Genomic DNA, 24,434 nt, shown 5'->3' with positions numbered 1-24,434 from the left:
CTGTGACTTTGGGTGAGTCTGAGCGATCTGGTTAAAATCACTGACAGCCCAAGTGGAAAGCAAGAAATTCCTTTTCGCAGGAATGGACAGTAAATTCACTCTTCACTCTTTTCCCAGAGTACTTCCCACCATCGGCAGCCTTCTGGACATGCTCACTTCTGTTTCCTTGCATTTTCTGTGAATGAGTGGAGTGAGGACTCACTTGGGCCAAAGGAAGAGAGTGGAAACCAAGTCTCCCTCCCGTGTCCCAGGAGGCTGGTTCCTTCTCCTATAGAGAGGAGCCAGTGAAGTTCACCAGTAACATCCTCACTCAGGAAACTCCACAAGAAATAAGACATTATACACACACAGAGAGAAAAAGCTCCCTTGTCCTAAGTTCAGTCCTTATAAGCGGCAGTTGCTAAAGACTATTGGTAGCACAGTCAGTCATCTATTCGCTCACTCATTCAGGAATCCCTTCCATGTGCCAGGCACTGTGCTAAATGCTCCTCAACCACTGTCTTGTGGCATCTTCACAAGTGGTACCTCCCTAGTGAAGGGTATTATTATCCCGACTTCGGATGACAAACTGAGGCATAGAAAGGTTAAGGAATATGTCCAAAATCACATACCTGGAATATCTGGATTATAATTTTGAGAGTAATGAACAACCACTGAAGAATTTTAAGCATGAGAATGACCAGGTCAGGTATGTTCTTTAGAAAGATGACCCTGAGTTGAGGAGGGTAAGACCAAAGCCAGTGAGATCACTGAGAGGACAATTCCACTTGTCTGGGAGAAGGCAGGGCAGCCTGACTAAAGAAAGGCGATGCTCACAGAGTTTGGAGAAATGGACAGATTCGAGAGATATTAGGATATAGAATCAACTAAAGTTGGCGATCTTGAGCAATACTGCAGCTACCTTAGAGAGGGTAGCTCCTTGACTTCTGAGCCCAATAACTCTAAAAGTTGACGGCCCTTCATAGTTAAAAAGGCATTTTTATGGATATTGCTGCATCTGCTCCTCACCAAACTACAAAGTTGTGTGTGTGTGTGTGTGTTTTATTTCCCATTTGGAGATGAGGCGGATAAGCCTTAGGGAAGAAATGGCTAGAACTGGCACTCACACTTTGGTCTTAGACACCAAAGCCCATGCAAGCGTTTGTTGGTGGTGGTGGTTTTTCTTTTGTTTTGTTTTGTTCTGTTCTACATTGACTCCTTCGGAAAAGTATCAGGAAGGAAAAAGAAGAGCAGTGGATATGGCTGTTCAAGTTTTTATTAAGCACCTAGTATGTGCATAGCACAGCTCTCTCCCATGTGTGACCTGTGTGATGAGAGGTGGTGAGAAGGGTGTATGTGGGGTGTGAGATAGACTAAAGATGGAAAAAGACAGTTTCACTTCAAGCTGTCTAATATCAGAGCCAAATTCAGGAGCCTCTAGCCAGCAGGCTGTCCCAAGCATCAATCTCCAAGGAACATTCAGTCAGCAGCAGCAATTAACCAAAATGAAGAAAATGCTATGTGCCAAAACCTTTGTCTGGGAGAGAACTGAAAAGAAATCTTTGATAAGCTGCTGGGAGTGGGACATGAAACTACCCGGGGAAATGATGGAGCAACCGCAGATAGCCCCCAAACTGCTTTCAAAGAAAGATGAGTGCAATTAATATGTGTTTTCTTGCAGGAAGCAGGCAAACTCGGGGCCAGGGCCGGTCCACAGGGGAAACGAGAGACGAAGCTACGTCTAGACACTGGTGGTCCTTCCTCGCCACCCTTCCCCCACACACTTCTCAGCCTCTCTCTAAATAAATGCTGAACACATATTTTTTAACTAGGTAGCAAATCATGAGGTTGGCTCCCACAGTGATGTCTCTGTCCAGCTCTATTTATAGTGCAATGGAGTTGAAAATAAGGAGGAAGCAAGTGAGAAAGGCTCCTCGGCTTTTCTACTTGACTGGAAATGTGGGAGAGGGGAAAACAAGTCCGCTGAGAGGTGCCCCAGCCTCGTCTCTCTCCCCCCAGGGAAGCAGACCCGCAAAATGAAGTGTGCCGTGTGCAGATGCCTCGGTGCCGCCTTTCTTTGAACCCAGATGATTAAAATGTGACTGCGTAGTCTTATTTTTATAAAAGGAGAAAAGGTGGAGGCGGCAGGGAGGGGATTCAGACAAAAGATGCCAATTTCCACTTTATTTTTTAAATTACAACTGGATAAAAGAGAAACTGAGCTGGAAAGACCAATTCAAAAATCACAGGCAGAAAATAGAAGCCAGGCCTGCGTTGGGAGTGCGGTGTCACATTTGTCCACGCTTCTGGGGATAAATGTTAGCAGCCCTGTCTCAGATCCAGCCTCGCACTTGGCACTTCCATTACACAAACATGACTTCATCCGCTCTCAGCACCATGTGCAAAGTGCCCATGCGAGCCACACGCTGCCGACGTGGGCCCGCGCTCCACCCGGTCAGGGCACCAGGGAACAGGCCTCAGGATCAACCAGCAGGCGACAGTGTTGCGGGAATAATGACCACGCCAGAAGGCCGGCTGAACTGGAACGAGGTCTTTTTTTTTTTTAACATGGGAGTGGAAGTGTAGGCTTTCATTCCATTACTGTTTCTCTCTGAGAGATCCTCCCTGGTGTGGGAGAAACGGCACTGGGTTCAATATCAGGGAAACTGCAGTCATCCTGGGCAATGCGACTTTAAGCAAGTCACATAAGAACTAGCATTTACTGCGCGCTCCCTAAGTGCGAGGCACTGAGAAACGCATCATATCAGTAATTCTCAAAGCAATCATTTTCGAATACCGGCAGCCTTGCCTGGGTCTTGGCGAAGATCTGCCCCAGGTCACACAGCTGCCAAGAGGCTGACCTGGGAGTTCAGGCCACTTCCGTCTGACTCAAAATCTGGATCTTGAATCACATTTCCCCAGGTAACCTCTCTGAGCCTCAACATCCACATCAAAAAAGATCATACTTTCCACCTTGCCTAACACTGAGCGTTACCATGTGGGCAAAATCTGATAATATAAGGAAAAGCCAAAGGCTCTTGACAAAATGGAATGGGCAGCTCACTTGCTGGCCACCAACTGCCCTGAGCTTGCTTCTCTCTCACAACAGAGTTTCCGCTGCCCCGTGTGATTCCATGGCACGAACTGTCCAGGCGCCTCCTCACCTGCTATGTGGCAACCTGGCCAAGTGTGTAAAGGCCCGTGCCCCTCTCTGAGGCCACAGCACACCCAAGACGGCAGCTGGGGCCATGCTGTCGGGGGGCCCAGCTATAGGAGGAAAACACCCAAAGGGGTACTAAAAGAACCAAAGCAAAGGGAAGAAGTCCCAGGCTTAGTAAAAGGCAATTTTCACATCGCGACATAGAAAATCATATCAACTTTTTCCTTATGCACAGGTGCTGGGAGGGAGAGAGAAGAAAGCTGCCTTCAGAACCCCTTTACAAATCAGGGAAGGACTGCAGTGCACATGTTTTAAATAAGCCCAGAAGTCTCATTATGCAAATAAAACCCCGAAAATCAGACTTGGGCGGGGCTTTGGGAGATGTGCTGTCCAGTCTAATTCAGGGTGCATCCCCCTGGCAGACTGTATCCTAGCCCCAGAGGCATAAGTGTGTTTTCATATATGCACAGAACTCCTCCTCCCTGAATCTTTCCTGAGCCATTTAATTCACATTAATAAAAGAGTACATGGGGATAATTTAAATACAGATGTCTTTGTAAAACTGGTCTCTTTTTCTGGAGATTAACAAACTGTGGCATTCCAGCTATTTGCAGCTGCAGGGCTTAAAATTCTGAAAAGAAGAGCTAGGGCAGCAATGTGGGCCACAGATGGGAGGAAACACACCTACCCAGGCCCTCTTCAAGGAGCACTTCTCTTTCTATTAGCCTCAGGGCCACGGATAAATGTGGAAGTGGGATGCAGCAGCTCCATGAAACGTCTTCCTTCCACCCCCCTTTCCAAGATGACCTCGAAGTGCCACCCCGCTCCCCAGGGGATGCTGGCCATATACAGTACCTGATTCCCGCTGTGTTGTCATAATGGAATTTGGGGTCACACGCTTCCTCTTCCTCCATACAGGAAACAGGTGAGGTGGGCAGAGAGAGTCCAGAATCCTCTTCCATGCTCAAAGTCTCCGATATCGGAAGGACAATGTAGTCTTTGCCATCCTGAAACAATAAACACAGAGTGCTATTGTTATGGCTTCGGCCCTTCAAGGGCCTTTTCATGAAAAACAAAGGCCAACATGGATTCTTGGTTATGAGGTATATTGCCTTCACATCGGAAATGTAAAACTTTAAGACAACATTAAAACTGGCTTGTAAAAACAAAAGGGCACTTGAAAGGGATGTGTGCATCAAAGTATATTAAAGGAGCTCACAAATAAGGAGATGGGTAAAGGGGACACAGAGCACTGTGGCCTCAGTGAAGACCAAGCAGGCCGTGGTCACAGATGCAGCAACAGGACACACACAGCCCCACAGAGCTGAGAAATCATTTGTACACAAAGCGCTATCCACACAGCCAGGTCCTTTAAAGGGCATGTCATCCAATTTTAGCCTCTATATTTCAAGGCAATGGAAAAACTGATCACAGTCTAGAGAAAAGCAATAAATGTGCAGGAAAATGGGTCTTCTAAAAAAAGGTGACCCAATTTAACATCATTTCACCAAAAGAAAGAAATAAAGGGCAAGATGATACCTTTAAAGGTTTGGAAGGTTTATGATAAAAACAGATTTGACCTACTGCCCCCCAGATGTTCAAAAGAAAACAGTAGGAAAATGGCTTCCATTCACCATAGTAAGAGGTGTTGACTGGAGGTTAAATAACTTTCTAGTGGTAAAGGCTAGAAAGTTATGGGGAAGTTATGGGGACCTGAGATTTTACTGGGGAAAAATAAAGCCATCTATTTTTCAGGGTTCACATGTGTTTTTGCCTGCAGAATGTATTAAAAATTCCTTGAAAATCCATACATTGTTGATATTCTTTAGGTCAACTAGTGTGTTGTTTTTACTTTAGGAGAGCATCTAAAGGCTTAAAAAGATACATTGGTAGGAATAAGAGTGGTTATGAATTAGGATCTCGTCTGTCTAAAAGCTTAATTACAGCTGCGAGAACATCACTACTGTTCAGATCTGCAAGAATATAACTTCTTATTCAGTGGCTGAGAATATAGCACGGTGGCCATGACAAGGTCTGGGCAGTCAAGAAGTCCTTGACACCTAAGTACTCTTTAAAGAAGCTTCTTGGATGGAGGTCACAAACCTGCTGAGCATTAGCTTGTAACAGATTTCCCAAATGCTCCACCAGCTCTGAGAACGTGGGCCTCTGATTGGGCTCCCCATGCCAGCAGTCAAGCATGGTCTGGTACCTAGAGAAGCAAAACACTGATGTCATTAACTGCCTTTTTGTCTTGATCTGATGCTGAAAATAAGCACTTGAATAAGCAAACATTCATGAAGAGTCTTCCAGGAGCCAAGATGCTGAACAGGGATACATAAGATATGTGATGCTCCCCTCCACTTGGGAGCATGAAGTGTGTACAGAGAGGAAAATTATAGATCAAGATTTTAATAAAAACTGCCCTGGCCAGTGTAGCTCAGTAGAGTACCGGCCTGCACACCAAAGGGGAAGTGTCGAGGGTTCGATTCCCAGTCAAGGGCATGTACCTGGGTTGCATGTTCGATCCCCAGCCCCAGCCAGGGTGCGTGCGGGAGGTAGCCAATCAATGAGTCTCTCTCACATCGATGTTTCTGTTTCTCTCCCCCTTCCCCCCTCCCTTTCACTCTTTCTAAAAAAAAAAAAATCAATGGAAAAAATATCCCTCCAGTGACGATTAACAATAACAAAAAATGATTTGATAAAATTAATTGGATGGTATAGATAAAATGCTGACATTTCAAGAAAAGATGGCTCTGTGCTTGAGATTATCAAGGAAGGACTGCAACAAAGAAGTAGAACACAAACTGGCCCACGAAGGTGTATATAATGGCCAGTCTTCTAGGCAGGGAGAATTTTGTGAGCAAAGAAAGAATAAAGGGATACTTTTAAAATCTTACATTTCTGGTGTCGTATAATCAGGGGCCCTCATTCTAGTTCCTTCTTTCAATCGCCTACAAAATTCCTCATCAATCTTCACTCCAGGATATGGAGAAGCACCTGAAATAAAACAGGAATGGGACATTTATTATGTGATTTGATTTTCTCTTATAGAAAGCCCTGAACCTGATTCTTGAACATACTGATCACCTATATATACTTTTTTCCTTCTTTTTTTTTTTTTTTTTTTTTTAAATTTCACAACACAAAGCTTGCAAGTAAGTTTCAATAAAGGTCAAATACAAGACAGGGAAAGATGAATTGGGGGCCACTGATTTATCGTTCTATTTGGAGTCTGGTTGGAAGGACCAAGAGAAGCGACTTACCTAAGGAAAATATTTCCCAGAGCAGGACGCCAAAAGACCACACGTCACTCTGAATTGTGTACACTCTGTCAAAAATCGTCTCTGGGGCCATCCATTTCAAAGGGAGGCGAGCCTAAGAGCGTGGAAGACAAGCAATCAGATTCCCACTTAGCCAGTTTCTGAAGAACAACACTTCCTTCCCCCCTGAACACAGGTCCTGAGGTTTGCTGAGAGGCGTCTGAACTGTGCCCATGAACGGGTCACTGGGCTCATCTTTGGAACTTACGTCTCCTTTTCTGACATAATCTGGGTCTTTGTAAATGTCCCTGGCCAAGCCGAAGTCGCAGATTTTAACCACGTTCTTCTCCGACAACAGGATGTTTCGTGCCGCCAGGTCCCTGTGGATACACTGAAAAGGAGTCGTGTGTGCATTAGGTCTCAGCACAGCTGATCTTTTCTACATCTGTTGTGACCTCATGCTTAAAAAAAAAACCCACATCAGAAACCCAGCTGATTAACAAGCACTGGGTTAATATCTTTTATCAACACTTCAGGGAAAAAGTCTGAGTTTCGCAGAGGCGCACATCTGTTTATCCCATAAACAGCCCCAGACTTTGGAGTTAAAGAATTAAGTTATGGTACGATGAGGGAGTCATAAATAGACTTCTCTTGGACACAATTAAGAATGTGTTTCTGGTCACATCCACACATCCCTTTTGCCTGGCCCCATATATGGTGGGAACGTGTTATTCTAAGGGACGCCCCAGAATGGGATTTATCCTGAATGAATGCACGGAAACCAGGAACAAGGGGCTCTCACTGGCTAGGTGGCTGGTTGGGTCCCCCATGCCATATGTCCCTGAAGCTGGACCCGCTCCGATAAACACCTCCCAGTGGGGCTCATCCTGTTTCCAAAGTGTAGGGTTATCATAAAGGTCTGCGAAAGCAATGTCAGCTTCCCACTAGTGGGGTTGATTCTCTGGTGCACCAGAAAGGAAAACCCACCCCCATGGCCTTTCCTTCTATTCTGTTCTGCTCCCGGTTCTCCCTCCTCTATGTCCCCCAACTTCATCTGCTTCCTACCACTAAGCAGCTTTAGCTCCCCCTGGTAGATGTGTGGGAGAGTAAGAGTCAAGGGGAGCATTTTTCAATGGGTGACAGGTTTGGGTGAGAATTCCTAGGTCAGTGTAGAAGTGATCATGTGAGCTGAGCGTTACTGACCATCCCACACCTCGCATTTGGGTAGCACTTCCCTCTGAATGAGGCCTAGCTAAAAGCACATCGTCTAGCATGACTGAGCAACAGGAGATTCCAAAACACAGACAGCCCTTCCTACTTTCTTTCCAACCTAAGAGCTTCCTTTTGTAGCCCAAGGACCAGGTGGTATTCAATAAATCACTGGGTAGATGCAAGGAAAGCTAAAAGATCTCCCTCCTCCCCAGGAGGCAGACTCTGACTAAATGGCAGGCTCTAGCCTTTAAAAAGTAATTTTAGAAAATCAGAATCTCTGAGAAGGGCAAAGGGCCTTTCTCTTTGGGAAAATTCTGCAAGGAGAGACAAGACAAGAGCTCCCCTTTGGCAGAAATATCTGAGATCCTGAAGCTCTGAAAGCTGTGATGAGCTTTAAACTTGAAAATAAGTGGATTAGGAATTTCACTCTAATTTAGAAAAAACAAAAAGCAAACAAACAAACAAAAAAACCCCCCAAAACTTAGTCTTTCTTCCCCCAGTAGGCTGCTGCAGCAAATGCATTTTGCCAACCAACAATTTTTCTTGACACTTAATTTGAATTTTTCTTGTTTAATGTCAAAGCATTCATTGTACCCTTTTCCACAGAGGTGACTTCAACCAACCTTGCTCCCTCCCTGGTGTTCACAACTTTTGGAATATTTGCTACTTGTCACGTCCCCACCTCAGCCTTTGTTTGGCCTACTTTTCTAATTTTAGCTCTTTTAATCTCTCTCATCTGAGGCCTGTCCTTCCTGGTTTCTAATTATACTGCTAACAAATACTTTTTGATGGACGGTGATGAATGTAAAATAAATTAAAAATAAACATATCTGCAAGGCTCAGTCCCTCACCTCTTCCAGGTCATCACTCAAATGTCATATTCTCATACAGCGTTCCCTGTCCACTTTGTTTAAAACTGATGTACACAAACGTAAGAGCAGATGCACACACCGACACACCGCCCCTACATATCCCATAGCCTTTCCTGTTTTTTCTTCCCCTTAGCTCTTACTCTGTGGGACCTACTATGTATTTTACTTGTTGATATTTACTACTTGCTCCACCCACTGGAATGTAAACTCCACCAAGTTAGAGTCTTGCATGTTTGTTCACACAGTATCCTTAGTGCTTAGAAGACTGCCTGCGCTTTGTAGATGTTCAATAATCAAGGGCTCAAAAATCACATAAATTAATTTCATGAAATCTCCATACCTCCTTAAAGAGCAGAAATGGGGTCCTCGCCCGTAGAGCTATTTTAATAGACCCAGGAGTGGTGAATGAATTACAGTCCCAAACAAACACCAATGCGTGGCACTTCAGGTCTTATTTCCAAATCTGTGATCTGAAGAGATACTTTCTTGCCCCTTGAGCTGTCTTACCTTCCGAGATGCCAAAAACTCCATGCCCTTGGCCACTTGGAAGCTGTAACAGATGAGGTGCTCCAAGGTCAGGAAGTTCTTGTACACATCTTCAGAAACTGTCAGAAGGAGCAGGGAGACAGAGGTCAGCATTTCCCCCAGAAACTGTTTGTTTATAAGTTTGTAATCTTCACTTTATAACTTGGGAATTAAATTTCAGAAAATACAAGCAGAAAGAAAATGCTTCTACTTCTATAAATTTGCTGAATACCAGTATTATTAGCCTTCATCATACTGCTTAGCAAAAATATTAGTTTTTCCATTCCAGCCAAATTGAACCAGCAAATCCAGGAGATAGAATAGAAGTGAACTTGGCACAGATAACAGGGTGAAAGTGGACTTTTTCAAATGCACTATTTTACACTGTTGTTTTTTCATGTACCCAGAGGGATAAACAATAGTTTCATATCAAGAACTCTAAAAATAAAACAACAATATTCAGGGTCACTGAATCTTTCTCTCCAGGCTTTGTCCTGGGACAAAGACAAAGGTCAAATTATAATCTACAACGGATAACTAAAAATACCAGATATATATTTACTTCTCTCACTTTCAAGATGAGAAAGTGTTGTAAACACAGTAAACCTGGACTACGAGGACGCTTTCTTCCTTCAAGGATATGAATGAGAAATGACAGGAACATGAAGAAAGACGAATTTACATAAATTGGTGATTTATTTACTTCCATGCAACTGGTACAAATAAACACTAAGACATTAACGGGTATTTCAACACAATCTCTTAACTTTAGTCAGATAAGATAAGACAGGGCTTCTTTCCTGGAGACAAATAACAAAGTAAATGAAAACTCAGTTGTAATAACCTTGTAAGTGTTAAAAAGGCTTCGAACCATTTTCCCAATGACTTTTCACTCACAGGGCTAGAGGGTTCTCAGTGAATAATTAGTTGAAACCCCTTCATTTTCCAAATGAAGAAATAGAGGCAAAATCCTAGGCTAGCACCCTTTCTGCTCCAACTGACTGCCTCAGTCCTTGGGTTTCCAGCTCACTGGCCACTGTGTGGTGAGACAGGACAGACAGAGATGGCTCCATCAGGGTGGGACCAGTCATGGGAGGTCTAGACGGCCTCCCCACGCTCTTCTAGACCAGTTCCAGCCTCACACTGCCTGCTAGGCTTCGGAGGGACAGAAGTCAGATTTCAGTCCTATGTCAAGGGACATAGTGACCGGTTCCCACTTCGTGATTGGATTACCCTAAGCTCATGCCTCAAGAGGAGCCAGATGTCAGGATTCCCTGTCTCTACATCCACAGAGCTCGCTCTGCTCCTCCTGAGGGAAGCAGATAGTGTCCCCTGGAGTTGGAAGAAGTGCTGGAAGTTAGGCTGGGAATACAGCGCCGCTCAGAAAGAACTCTAAAATATCACTGCAAGCACAGCTGGGTAGAGAAAAGCGTATTTACCAAGGCTCCTCTGAGGGAGCAGGTTGGAAGGAAGGCTTGATAAGCCCCGTGGGGTGGGGTAGGGACAGCAGGTGGCCCCTACGCTGCCTTGGAGAAGGCTGGGTACGATTAACTGAAAGGCCATCAGCCCCAAAGAGCCTCCTTTGCCCTTCTGGAACACAGCGCCGAGCCTCTCCTGCTAATAAGTGCTGAACCAGTGTTTTAAGGGCATTGGTTTGACGGTGGCCAACTGCTGAGCTCTCCTGGGGTTAGAGATTTCTCAGGCCAGCCAGCCCCCTGCTCATTTGGAGCTTCCACACTTCACCTCTGGGGAGACTACGCGGAGCCAGTCTAGAAACTCAGGTCTCTTTCAAATACTAGGTAGTACTGGGCTCTTCCCTTGGCAAAGCTTCTCATGACACCCCGTCACCGGGTCTGTTCCCCCGAGAGATGCGCGGCGCGTGGAGAGAGCAAGGGCAGGTACCTTCCTCTTCCTCCACATCACTGAGGGATTTCTCCTCCACAAACCCGGAGCTGGCCGAGCTCTGGCTGCTGGTGATGCTGTCCAGGCGGCGCTTGGGGTCCGTGGCGATCTCCCCAACGTACTCTTTCCCTTGACGGAATCGTGCCCCTTTGGTCTGCAAGAAAGCGCATGAACAAACAAATCCCCTGGCTACAAAACGGATCTCTAAAACGTAATAAACTTTGGAAACAATTGTAACTATCAAAAAGCAGACCAGAAGGGCATCAGTGTCAGGATTAGGAAGTCTCCTGCCTACAATTTTGGACAAGTGTTCTACATAGTAGATGTTTTCCTTCCACACAGCCTAGCTCCTTCTTTTTAGCTCACAGAGCTCAATGCCTTGTGTCAAGTTTCACTCGGACACACTTCAAAGATTGGGATGCTCTTTACGGAGGGATCCCCACTCAACAGGGTCAAACATGGGTAGGGGAAGAGAGACAATCCAGAGCTGCCCTTCCTTTCCTTAACCATGCCCACCTTCTCCCCTCCTCAGGCACCACCTGTAACGGGTCAGTCGATTAAAGTCACAAAAATAAAACATGAGAGCCTATGTGCCCCAGAATGAAAAAGAGAGGTTATGACACCTAAGAGGTAATATGAGAAGATTCCTCAGAAGTTTTTCACAAAATTTTAATAAAAATTTAATCTGCACCACTCTGAATTCTCCTCTATTTTATAATATAGCCAGAGACGAGTTAGGAAATGACATACATACCTTGTAGGGGACAAATTCAGTTCTCTTGCTCCTTAAGTAAGTAGATAGGTTTCCAAACTTGCAGAATTCCACAATCACCATAAGTGGGCCTGCCGACAGCACAGCATGTCAAGAAAGGAAAATGTGTTCACTCATGTTTCTCACTAAGTGTTTAATATATTTTTGAACCAGAAAATATTGTAGAAAGGCTACAACCTTTCATAGGGGACAGGATCATAGAAATCAGCTGGTCATAATCCCCTTACACTGTAGCTTTGCTTTTCCAAAAGGCAATTCCACAAGACTGACGAAAATTTAAGAAGAAAACACACTCACTTGCTTTTCAACACAATTGCCTAAGATGACTCCATTTTACAGGGAACTACTGTTAAGGTCTTTTGTTTTTAGGTTTTTTGGGAAGTTTACTTGTTTCATCTGAACACCTTTTATACAAGTAGCAAACTATGTTACAGTGTTGTGACATTTTTTAATTCGCAGGTAGATCTAGAATAATTATAGTGTCCATTTAACCTCCATGAAATATATTTATATGTATCTGAATATCTGGCAAAGTATCCTAAGTTAAGGAAATGAAGGCCATGGCAGTTGAGTGGTTTCCCTCAAATACCAGCAGAGTTGTGTATGCTCAGATCAGGCAACCAGAACCATCCACAGATACTCACCCCCTGGCTTGGTACAGGCACCTAGAAGATTGACCACATTGAGATGATGGCCAATATGAATGAGGATCTTGAGTTCAGACATGAGGGCTCGGTGTTCACTGTGTGTTGCTCCTTCTACAAATACAGGGGGAAGAGGAAAATCAACTTCCCCTCCAGGGATAACACATTTTTTGCCCAATTTACAGACTAGGTACATTCCCCTGAAAGTCAAATATAAACTATATTTTCTAATTCCAAATCAAATTCTTCCTTTAAGTGCACTCAGGATGTTTGATATTTAAAGGAATCCATTGTGAAGTCTTTTGCAAAGTGGAGAATAGATCTGTAAATGGAATCATGCCTAGATTTTCTTCTTTTACAAAATTGAATTTTCATATACCAGGTTTACTATGCTTCTTGGGGCCTGATTATTTCGGTGCTTCCTTGTAAGGAAGCAATACCGTGTATTAAATATCCTCATGTTCGGGGCTATGCTGAAGTTCCCGCCAATCTGTGCCGCGCAGGAAACTTAACAAGGGCCAGCTGGCAAAGCCAGTTGGCATTTGAAGCTGATGAAGCTAAGACTGTGAGTTTGATCCAGTGCCAACCGCTACACTTCCCTGTAATTCACAGACATGACCCACACCTCAGGTCCTGATGAGCCACTTCAAAATTACATACCCCCTCGGCCCTGAGGGAGACCAGGCAAATAGAGAGAGATGGCTTTGAAATGGCAAAGGGTAGATAGTATCATCTCCATCAATAAAAGTACATCACCACTGGAACAAAGGGTTTTGTATGCATCACCTCCCCAAAATAAAATGGCAAGACCAGAATTCCATTACTATTGGGATTAACAATTGTTCACAAAGCTTTTAATTTTTTACATATCACCCATAATCCTTTTTTCCTAACACAACCATTCTTATTTTTTATATTATCTTTTATATATGAAATCTTTAACATGTTCCAATTCTAGGGAACATGCTGTTTTTGTACTCTACTATTTTTACTTATTATATCAAATTTCTTTTCCTGTTTCTGAACAGTCTATAATTATCTTACTAATGCAACATAATATAATAAGAAACAGTTTTTACATAACCAAGGTGGGGTTTTTTCCCTATAGTCAGGCCACTTAGTACAGTGGTGCATACTGTGTCCTGCAAGGACTCCCAGGCAAGGTGGGGAGTGAGGGGGGCAGCTGAAACCCATCTCCAACTTCGCCTGCCTGACATGCACCTTGGCATGAGGCTATAAAAGAGGGACTTTTCCCTCAATCTGCACAAAGATATATAGGTTGACTGCATGCTCGGCTAGTGGGCCCACCTAACCACAAAGCCACTGATACAAGCCTAGACCAGATAAACAGATAGAGGGTTACATCACCATAGAATTTTGCTTTTACCTTTCAACATTTTGACGGCCACTGTCTTGCAAGTTGCTGTCTTGTCGATTCCAAAGGCGTCTGCTTCAATCACTTGGCCAAAGGCACCACGGCCAAGAGGCTTACCTACAATCAGCAATGACAGCAACAACAAACAGACTTGGACTATTATACCTCCAAAGTGATAGGCGGAGGTTCTAGCTAGGTATGGTGGCCATGCATCCCAGTTTAACATGAACAGTCCCGTGTACTCCTTGTCTTGGCTTAATTATTTAGTATCTCCCCCTTTACTCTCCAAATGTCCTACTCTCCAAGAGACCCTACTTCTAGGTGACTAAAAGGATGATTATTTAAATTCGAGAGATAAACTGAATATTTTTGAACTAGAATCCAACCTTTGCAAAGACTAGATTTGTCACAATCCTAAAGAAAGAAGAGATGGCCCAACATCAAACAAGCATCACTCGAAAGCACACCTAGCTTCAGCCGGTCCCTGGGGAATTCCCACTTGCTGGCGTCATACGGCAGGCGTTCACAGTGCTCATCCAGGGGGAGCTCGTCTGGATCCATGACGATGGACAAGTAGCCCGTCTTCAGTTCCCCTCCATTGGCCTGGAAAGCATCCTCCTTTAAGTCACACACACTCTGCTGTTTGGCTGTTGTTTGTGTGCTTGCTATTGTTTCGATAGAAGCCCCATTTCTGATGTCTCATTTTGAAATAAAACTCATGGAGTTTCAGAGTAGTCCTATTATAATCCTGTTTCCAGTGTCCCCTCAACTCCCAAATGAGCTCAGAATTAAAGTTCTTAAATCTTAATTACAATAGACAGTCCAAGCCTTTTTCTCCACTAGTGGCTTCTATCAATTAAAGCCCAGTGGTCCAGCCAAAAGAAAGTGGGCAAGATGTTACTGTATTGAAATGAACTGTGCCCATTGAGCCAATAACAATGGGAAGAAACAACTCAGAGAGCCCCAGTCAGCTTTCATTAATCATGAAAACCAACGTGCATGAGATGGAAGAGAAATTATTGTGTTACCCGCTTAACAGTCCGTAGGACAATGACAAGAAGTAGCCAGAAGAACATGGCAATCACTGCAGTGCCTACTAGAATAATGACTTCCAAGTTTGTCTTTTCCTGGGCACCTGGAAAGACACAATTGAATGAGCATCAACAGTTGGAAACTCATACCTTTCGATAGAAGATGACAAAGTTCAACATTAAAGCAAGATCTCAAGCTTACCAACACGGAAAAATCCTGAGTAAAAGGTCACCACCTCTAACTCAGATGGAGTCTATAATATTCTTAATGGATAATTTAAAGTTTGCAAAACTTTGTTCATGAAAACTTCCAACAATAAAATTCTAAAGTAATTAAGGATGGAAATAGTCATGTTTCCAAAGACAACCATAGAAAGTGTCTGAAAGAAGAGAAGACTGATGAAGAGAAAACAGGTCATGTTCTATAGAGAAGTATTTCTAATGGGGGAAAATAAACGTCTGGTTTTACTCTGATAGTCTATGTTTTGATCTGTATAGTGTTTGAGAAACAGTAACAATGAACAAACAAAATAGATACAAACTCATGGAGAATATTTTGATGTTTGCCAGGTGGGAGGGGTTGGGGAAAAAGGGAAAGGGATTAAGAAGTACAAATTACAAGTTATAAAACCAGTCACAGGATGTAAAATACAGCACAGGGAATATAGTCAATGCTGTTGTAATAACTATGGTGTAAGATGGGTACTGCATTTATTGAGGTGATCACTTTGTAAGTTATATCAATGTCTAATCACTATGTGTACATCTGAAACTAATACAATATTGTATGTCAACTGTAACTGAAAAATAGAAAATAATTTTTTTTTTTTAAAAGTCTCAGGAAAGAAAAGAGAAGAGAGAAAGCTAGAGGTGGACAAGGAAAGCTGCAGAAGCTCAAAGCTCCAGAGGACAGCTCTGAGTGGGAGAAATTAAGCCCAGAGGACTTAAGAGTGATTAGCAAAGAGGTGACAAGGAAGCAATTATCACTTAGGGCCCCTGGGGGAGGAGGGCAGTGTGAATCAAACAGGCCACAAGCTGTGAGTGGTCCATGGCAGCCTCAAGAAGCTAGAGAGACAAGTAATTAATTAGTTAGCAAAATAAGAGTTAACAGTCGAGAGGTAAGCACCAAGGATGCTTGGAAGTAGATTTTGTTTCCCTGGTGGATGTACTGAAGTAATTCTCTATTTATACATAGGGATGGATATGTCCATTTATACATGGAAAAGAGTTCAAAGATTCAATTGTCTATATAAGTTTTTGTATTAATATTCCCATAATGATATTTGGGAACCAAGCAGGAAAATTAAGCATTTACCTCTTCCTTTCTTAGTATTTCCCTTGGGTTGGAAGTAAATCTAATCTCTGTGCCAGTGTTACCTAGTTAGCTATCAGTAACCAGCTGCAGACAGCTAATAGGTGAGGCAAAGCCAAGGATAAAAACAGACGTCTCCCTTAGGATTTGCCCCAAAACATGAAGCGCTTAAATATTTATTTATTTCATACACTTCAAATCTTTACTTGCAAGTGCAGTTTATGAAATGGTAATAAGCTTATGGATTCAAAAACAAGTCAAGGTATTGAGATGCAGTACTTGGCAACAGAGTTTGACAGATTAAAGGGCCTATAATCTAGACTCTGAGAGACAAGTTAGGATGAGTTCACAGAAATCCATCAGTTCCCGCACCTGCCACCACCTTCTTTCTTCCCCCTGCATACCATTCCTTCACCCGCATAATACACTTCCATTGTCCCCCTGATGGGTTATTATCAAAAAAGACACAGGAGTACACTCCTGCAGATAAAACACGCTGTCACAAATTACCTTCCCCATCTGAGAAAATGCCCGATTTCACCTCATCCCTGCACACACTGTAGACAAGTTTCCTTTCATGGTTAGGTAAGAACCCCAGCTCCTTCATTTCAGAGAAGCAATGGTCTATTGTTCACAAGGGAATCTCAATGACCTTTAGTCCAGTGAAAACTATGAACATTTGTGACCATCTGGATAGCACTGATTTTCATGACTAGGCAGTAATTCCAATGATTTCCCAAATAAATATAGAGGTATAACTCCATAACCAGTTCGCTGAGCTATTCAAAGAAAGAAAGAATCGGGGAAAGGCAGACACTTGGCCTGCCTGGCTGAGGATTTCCCGCAGTGAGAGCTGCAGGGACAGGAGGGCGATGCGAAGGAAATGAAAGCAACAGCCACACTCGCTGGTTAAAACAGCGTGCACGCATCACAGCAAACTTACAGGTGCAAGGAATATTTGAAAATCACTGAGAATCTGCCCACCCAAAGCGTGTGAGTGTGAGACATAAGCTAATTTTTAAGAACCAGCCGATGCGTCTTTGGAGCGCCGCTGACCTTCCACTATGAAAAACGCCTCCACTTTTGCACACCCAAGAGCGCTGCACGCCTGGCACGTGTAGAGGCCTTCATCTTCCTTCCTCACCCTGCGGATGGTTAGGTTCCGGTTCCCGCCTTTCAGCACGATGCCTGGGGGGGAAGAAAACGATCACTTTTATCTACAGCGTGGTCTCCTGGGCTTTCTCAGGCAAATTCCTTGAAATATAAATGCTGCCCTCTCTTTGGGCTACTATCTGACTCCAAAGAGACGTATGGAATCAACTGCTGACTCAACACCCCCGGCTCCCAGGCGAAGCCGACAGGCTCTGAGAGCTCTGATTCTAGCCTATGAAAAGAGCCAGGCTGTGGACACTTAGATTGTTATTTTTTCCTACCTCAAACAAATAAAAAATATAATATGGATTTTATATAACGCCTCCAGAAACTTTCTGCAGGCAGAGAGAGAGAGACATGTTCAATTCACCCGAGTCTTCCACGAGCGTCTCATTATCTTTAAGCCAGGAAATCTGCGGAGGGGGGTTCCCAGACGCCGTGCAGGAAACTTCGATGGTTTCACCAATGCTTGTCGTCTGGTTCTCCAGGTTTGCTGTCATCACGGGCGCCATGCGCTCTATGCACACAGAAAGAAAATAGAGCATTCAGGTATAACTTCTGAAATGGTTTGAGTATCATTAAACTATTAAACCATTTAAACTTAGTAAACAGCACACTGTTGATTCACTAAGCTGAAAACACACAGAGGGTGATAACAGTTCCATTGGTCACTGAGTAAACTGAAATGAAATCAGTAACTCAGGACAGTTCAGACAGGTTACTGCATCTCTTTGAACATTCATATTAGTGATTTGAGCTGGTAATCACATCACAGAATAAAGGTCATTACCTTTATGGATTTTTCCTCTAATTAGACATGGCTTCCCTCCCAGGAAAGTTCTAGCTGGTGACACCCTAGAACCCTGCGTGTTTCTCTTGGAAAGTGCAAACCTTCAGTGTAATTCAACAAACAAAGAATGCCTTATATTTATTTGGCACTTTTTACAAAACTCATTTATACTATTTCTGTTGTTCACTGTCAGTCCTATGGGCAGGACAGGAGTATTAGCTTTACTTTACAAATGAAATAACTGCCATTCGGGGGGTTAAACAACTTGCCCAAGTCTTTAGAACTAAGGAAACAGGTGAACTAATAGAACCTGGTGAATCTAAAAATCTAGTCCAATGCTACTTCCATTAAAACACAAACAAAGCAACCCTAAGGAAAGTCAAAGATTTAAAGAAAAGTAAGTCCATGGGTATTTATTTACATGTACGGCAAAACTTGATATTTACCCTTTTCCTAAAAATCAAAGTGCTATGGAAATATCTTATCCAAACCAACTGAACATTAGAAGGAATCTTGCTGAAAGAATCTCTTTCAACATTTAGCAAAATGACGTCACCGCAACAGTGCACAACACTCGGGTTTAAGCCAATGTCCTGGGCTCTAGTCAATTCCTAAAAATAATTTTTGGGAAACAACTTGGGAGTCCTTAGGGACCCAACCAGCCCATTGTGACCGCATATTTCCAGGGTATGGCAAGGTCAGGCGCCTCCTTTACATTTTTTTCTGAATTCTTCTGTAGCTTAAAACCAGAGCAGTTACCAAGGTAAACAGAAAACATGGTATGTGGTAGTTTTGGAGGGCCCTGGGATGGCTTCACATAAAAATATCTTTTCTTTTGACATCTGAGTTTTCAGACTAGCAAAACCCATCTGTCTGTCTAAGATATCTAGTGCCTGTCTAAGGTACCTCTTAAAATATGCCAAGGCCTCTGAAGATATTATTCCTCTAAAATTTTGGTATAGATTCGTTTACCTGGGAAGTTCCCCTTTCAAACAATAAAAACAAACAAACAAAAAACAGAACACATGCATCTTAGAAACAGGGAGGGGACACTGAGGAGAGGAGGAAACGGAGAAAGATGGCGTCAAGAGAAACTTGCCAAATTGGCCTGATCTCCCCGGAGAAAGAACCATGGCTGCACAGATTTTGTGCAAGATCCAAGGTTAGATAAGGTGTAGAGAGTGGCTTCACGGGGAATTCACAAAGCTATCTGATCACTAAAATTTTCATCTCAGGGGCCCTGACCTACTCTGAACCACATGGAGGACAAAAGAGGTACAGGCATTGAGTGCAGCGCCCCCCCCAAAGGCTCTCATAGGCCCTAACCAACCCATCACCGCACTGTCATGTAGCAGATATCTTACTGAGCACCCAGCATGTGCCACTGTGTTGGATGACTGAAGCGTAGGAACGAGTACAGCACAAAACAACCCCTGTCCTCACAGCCATAGAGACTTCATTCTGACTGCCCAGTGGCTGTGCTCTCAGCCTGTCCACCTAGTCACCACTGTGAACTACTGGCATCCTCCTAGCTCATACTAGGCACTTCACAAATCTGTGCCTCTTTAAAAAAATGAATGCCCAAGAGTAAGGCAGAAATTTCCCTGGCTTAGGCTAATCCCTTGCAGATACTAGTGAGTTATTCCACCATCAGGGTTGGAAAGAGTCAAGCTATTTTCTCCTTTTAATCCATCACGTCACCATTATTAGCTTCTTTCTGCCTGAAGGACTTTTCAGTGAATAAGATAAATATGCACCAGTTGCCTTTATAAGCTCCTAGAGGGCAGTAATCTTCACTCAGCTTCTGAAAGCACTAAATTGAAGGCATAACAACAGCCTCTGATGACCCAGAGTCGCCTTCCTACCTAGGACTGTGAGCTGCTTGATCACGCAATGTCTTTTCTTGGTCTTCCTGTCCTGAGCAAAGCAGATGTAGTATCCTTGATCCTGCAAGGATGCATTCTGGAGCTCCATGATCAAAACGTCATTTGTGCTATTAGAGAACATGGTGGCATTCATTTTCCAAAGAGCATCCAAGTTCTTGCAAACAGGTGTGGGCAGAGCCTGTGGGCCAAGTTTGTACCATGTGAGGTTCTCAAAGGTAGATCTGTCTGCACTGCACCACAAAGACACACTCTCCTGCTCAGTTGGCTGGCTGTCAGGTTGCAGAGTGATTTCAGGACCCTCTGAAATGTAAAAGCCATGGTTAGAAGATCGTGATTCAGCTGGGGTAGCACCCTACTGTCTTCCTATTGCCTTCGGACTGCTATAAAGTGCCAAGAGAAGTGAAGCTCTGGCAATCACAGACAATGTAATACAAGGAGACAACTAAACTGGGTAATTCTGGTCCCCCAAAATATTATTTTACCAAAATATATTACTTGGAAATATAAGTTTTTACAAATATTTATCAAATATTAGCTAAAGCTTAGCCATAAAACTAAGATGAACAGACAAAATTAGCAGCATTTGGAGGGCACTGCTCCTATGTCATTACAATAGCCCCCAGAGAACCCAACCTTGTCAACGGTTTAGCAGTGGGCCCACCAGTATTAATTGAACCCCAATAACCAAGCACTGTGCTAGATTCTGATGGTGGAGACATACATATGATACAGGACTTGTGATTTGAAAGCCTGTATGAAACCATTATCTCTCCAGTGAAGTTGGATGTACCTACTTCACATGACCTTAGGAGCTACCTGAGGAGTTTCCCCTTATAAACAAAAGCGTAAATTATCAGTCCAAGTCCTCTTCCTAAAGCCCATGACTCTGCTAGGAACAGCAAGGGCTACACGTATCAGACAGCTTAGATGAGAGATCCAGCCCACCCCTTAGGGGGCAGCACTTACTGGTCACGTGGAACGAGATAACCCTCTCTCCTCTCCCGGCTTTGTTGACCGCTTCACATTTGTACAAAGCTGACACATTTGCCCCCTGGATGACAAGGGTACTCACAGTCTGTGAAGAAAAAAAAAAATCCCAGGCTATAAACAATGGAGGCTGTGTTTGTGCACATGCATTCAGACCAGAAAATTCAGCCACCCCCACAAGCGCTATGACCTGCCTACTGCATTCATACTGAGCACTCGCAAATTCATGCAAGTATAATTATGCTGGTTTAGCTCACGCGTTACACAAAATGGGCTTTGGAAACCATGTGCTTTAATGTAACATATTTTCTCATTTTCATACTTTTAAAATCAGAATCACCTTACAAAGGCTATTTACATTTAATGACATATGTGCCTTATCTTATTCTAAGCTATTAATAAGCCAATGGTGCTTCTAAAAGTGAGTGGTGTTTCCAAACTGACTTAATACACTAGTATTTTATCATCTGATTTGTTGGATTATCAATCTCCGATATTCCTCATATATTAATACCCTGCTTCCATGCCATCCTTCCATCCTTCCATAAGAGAGAGAGAAAGAGAGAGGGATTTTCAAATTAAAGAACTTCAAACTCACTTTGTTTTTTCCTTCAATTAGGGCAAATTGATTTTTGTTGACTTCAATTTTATTTCCCCCCTGGAAGTCCTCTACACTTCTCCACTCTTTACAGGTATATGGGTTTGTCATTAAGGCAGCTTGACTATAAGAAAGAGATAACAGATCATGTTATGATTAAATTTTTCTTTAATTCACATCAATAGTAAGGAAAGGAGTCAGACTTTGATTATTACGTTCTTAGAAATAACTTTCAATGCACCCTGCCTATTTTTAATTGGTGCCAATTAAAAATTGGCATCAGCAATGAGGGGAGAGGTTCCAGGTAGATCATTCAGGATACAGGAGGGAAGCAGTTATTCTGGGAACAAACCTCCATTCATAAACTGGATCGACAAGACAATTCAAGTTAATTTAGTTCAAAGGAAGGCAAGGAAACTAAGAAACCATTGGGCTCCTTAAAGTAATCTCTGTGGGACTGTGGCCTTTGTGTAGGAAACGGTCAGCATCTGAGGAAGAATCCAGTAGTGGCCATCTCAAAAACAACAACAGGAAGTGAACTGCTTAGGGTGGTGGTAGGTGGCCTGTTGTGGTGGCGTTTTTTTGTCCTAAGGATGTCTGGACTTGTGTTAGAACCTGATAAGCTGGGCCTGAGCCTCTGAGGGCTGGCTGCAGCTAGGTCAACTGCTCCCCTGAATCCAGCAGCACTTCCTCGAGATGAACCTTCTCACAGATAAGGAGAGATATGGGCTTTTATACCAGTTAATTGGTATAAGAGAAAAACCAAAGACTGGCAATTAGCAATGTGAGCAGACAGCTTGCATTTGGAGAGGTGCGCATCAGGGTCAATATGTGAGGCGAGAGCTGGCTAACCTCAAAGCAGGACACCCCCAGAAAGACGTCTAAAGCGTAAGACGGAAAGATGGAAGGAGATTAAGGGCACCACCTGAGGGATGACGCTCTTATGAGAGACAGGCTTCTGGGCTTCCAATGGAGTGTGGCAGAGCTGGGCGGTAAGAAATGAAGGAGGCAGTAAAGAGAGGGTGTGGCCCTGGCCCTACTCACGTGGGGTTGTATGTGCACTGCTCCTCCAGCTGCCAGTACCAGAGGATGTAACTCAGAGGAGGAACCGCGTAGACCGTGCACGTCAGCGTTTGGGTGGTGCCGTACTTGTAGGAATCCACGGGAGAGATCAAAGATTTCTCACCAATCTGGGGTGGGACTGGAGATGGGAAAAACCACTTTTGAATTGTCAGTCAGCTTAGTGGAATGGAAAGTAGGACTTTTCAGCAACTAAAGGCTACATTTTCCTGAGCAGATGATTTTGCCCCCCTTTGGTTTTTCAAAGAACATCTAGACTTGGAGACAGGAGATGTGACTTCTAGTGATACTACTACTACTACCAATAATAATAATAATAACAATAATCTACTAAGCTGAATGACTGGCAAATCTCACTACCCTGTGCCTCAGTTTTTCTCATCTACATTATAGGGATAGCTCTCCTTAATCTTCCAGTCTCATAAATCAGAGCAAACAGAAAGAAAAGTTGTGAATAACACAGTAAATACATTTATTGTGCAATAAGCACTGTTCTTAGTGCCTTACATTGATTAATTTATTTCATCCACACAACCACTACTCTTGTTTTCTATTTTACACGAGAAAAATTAAACGTAAAAAAGATAAATGACTTGTCCAAAGTCACTCGCCTCCCCTACTCCGTCTCCCTTTCCTTCCTTCCTTCCCTCCCTCTCTTTTCCTCCCTCCCTTTCTCATTCCTTCTCTCCCTTTTTTCTTTCTTTTTGGCTCCAAAGTCATTCATGCCAAACTATTTTTTCATCACTTTCAACTTAAAGCCTTAGATTATACTTTTAAAACTGGACTTCATTCTTATGTTGATTTTATGTAGCAGGGTAACTGCCAGGGCGAGTCCCGTGTCCAGTGACTTCATGAATTAATGAGATGGCGCTATTTACTGTCCATTTTTGCATCGTTTTTTCTTGTTCATTTCCTTCTCCCCACCTTTCTTATTAGCTTTCCAACTTCTCTCCACTCCTCAATCCCCTACTCCCAAGTGGCTTCTAAGGGACATTTCTGGAAGCTGATGTCTGAGCAAAGAAATAAAGCCAACCTCAACAGACACACAGGGAGGTGGCAGGACACACGGGGAAGCGCCTTAATGTCATAGGAGAAGATCCTGCAGTTTTAATATGCATGCCAGTGGGGAGGACAAAGAATTATAACAGTAAACCAATTCCCAAACTGTGTTTGGAGCAAGATATTAATGAATTTACTGGGGGAGGGATGCTTTGGTCAAATAAATGTGTTAAACCTTGAAGACTCTGTCTCTCCCCTTGGAGAATGGCAATATACATTCACATACTAAAGGCCCTGATAAGTCTCACAATAAAGACATCAACTTAGCATCTCCTGTTTTACATCAACTTAGCATCTTCCACACTTACAACTGATTATGGCACCCCTTTTCCCCCACTCAGAGAAGTTATTTACATCTTTCAGTTTGGGAAAACAAAGTTCAAATCACTCTTAAATCAAAAACCTAATAGCTTTCCTTTACAGCCTCAAAGTCAGATCCTAGACTCCTATTTAAAAACAAAAAAAAAATTGTAAAGCTTCCAACCAGCCAACAGTGTCTATTGGCCTGGGCATCACCAATACATCAACTACAGAGTCAAAATTCAAAAGGAGTCTGACACATTGGCAATGCCAGGTGCACCATTCCAAGAGACAGGCGCAAAGGTGGCACAGCTGAGGCTTGCCAACCCCGCAGCCATTCTCAGCATTTAGCCACGGAGGGCACCATCTACTTTAACCTTGCACTTGACCACCAAGCCGTTCGTTTCCATGGCCTCATCAGCAAGCATGTCCAGAGCGCACTCTCTCACGCCTCATTTCAACTCCACTGTCTGGACCATTTTTATACATAGCAGCCCCTCAAGATGAGAGTGAAACAGCGAGAGACAAAGGAAGGGTG

General features: G+C 43.4%; 1 protein-coding gene across 3 annotated transcripts in view; it reads right to left on the bottom strand.

Moving 5' to 3' along the window:
* The window catches only part of KDR (kinase insert domain receptor), a 42,246-nt gene that overhangs the window by 4,853 nt on the left and 12,959 nt on the right, over positions 1-24,434 (bottom strand). For all 3 annotated transcript variants that reach the window (XM_016207262.2, XM_016207269.2, XM_016207279.2), the window contains exons 10-27: positions 22,502-22,658; positions 21,458-21,581; positions 20,839-20,947; positions 19,852-20,172; positions 17,567-17,713; positions 17,101-17,232; positions 14,730-14,836; positions 14,169-14,304; positions 13,714-13,818; positions 12,327-12,440; positions 11,665-11,753; positions 10,911-11,064; positions 8,991-9,088; positions 6,668-6,790; positions 6,403-6,514; positions 6,037-6,136; positions 5,243-5,348; positions 3,995-4,146 (exon numbers count right to left, since the gene is read on the bottom strand). In XM_016207262.2, the coding sequence (XP_016062748.1) occupies positions 3,995-4,146; positions 5,243-5,348; positions 6,037-6,136; positions 6,403-6,514; positions 6,668-6,790; positions 8,991-9,088; positions 10,911-11,064; positions 11,665-11,753; positions 12,327-12,440; positions 13,714-13,818; positions 14,169-14,304; positions 14,730-14,836; positions 17,101-17,232; positions 17,567-17,713; positions 19,852-20,172; positions 20,839-20,947; positions 21,458-21,581; positions 22,502-22,658 (2,386 nt within the window). The remainder of the gene's footprint in view (positions 1-3,994; positions 4,147-5,242; positions 5,349-6,036; positions 6,137-6,402; positions 6,515-6,667; positions 6,791-8,990; positions 9,089-10,910; positions 11,065-11,664; positions 11,754-12,326; positions 12,441-13,713; positions 13,819-14,168; positions 14,305-14,729; positions 14,837-17,100; positions 17,233-17,566; positions 17,714-19,851; positions 20,173-20,838; positions 20,948-21,457; positions 21,582-22,501; positions 22,659-24,434) is intronic.

Source organism: Miniopterus natalensis, chromosome 1, assembly GCF_054644295.1.
Source record: "Miniopterus natalensis isolate mMinNat1 chromosome 1, mMinNat1.hap1, whole genome shotgun sequence".
NCBI classification, from domain to species: Eukaryota; Metazoa; Chordata; class Mammalia; order Chiroptera; family Miniopteridae; genus Miniopterus; species Miniopterus natalensis.
The sequence above is the reverse complement of the archived record's forward strand: the minus strand, read 5'-3'. Positions and strand labels throughout refer to the sequence as shown.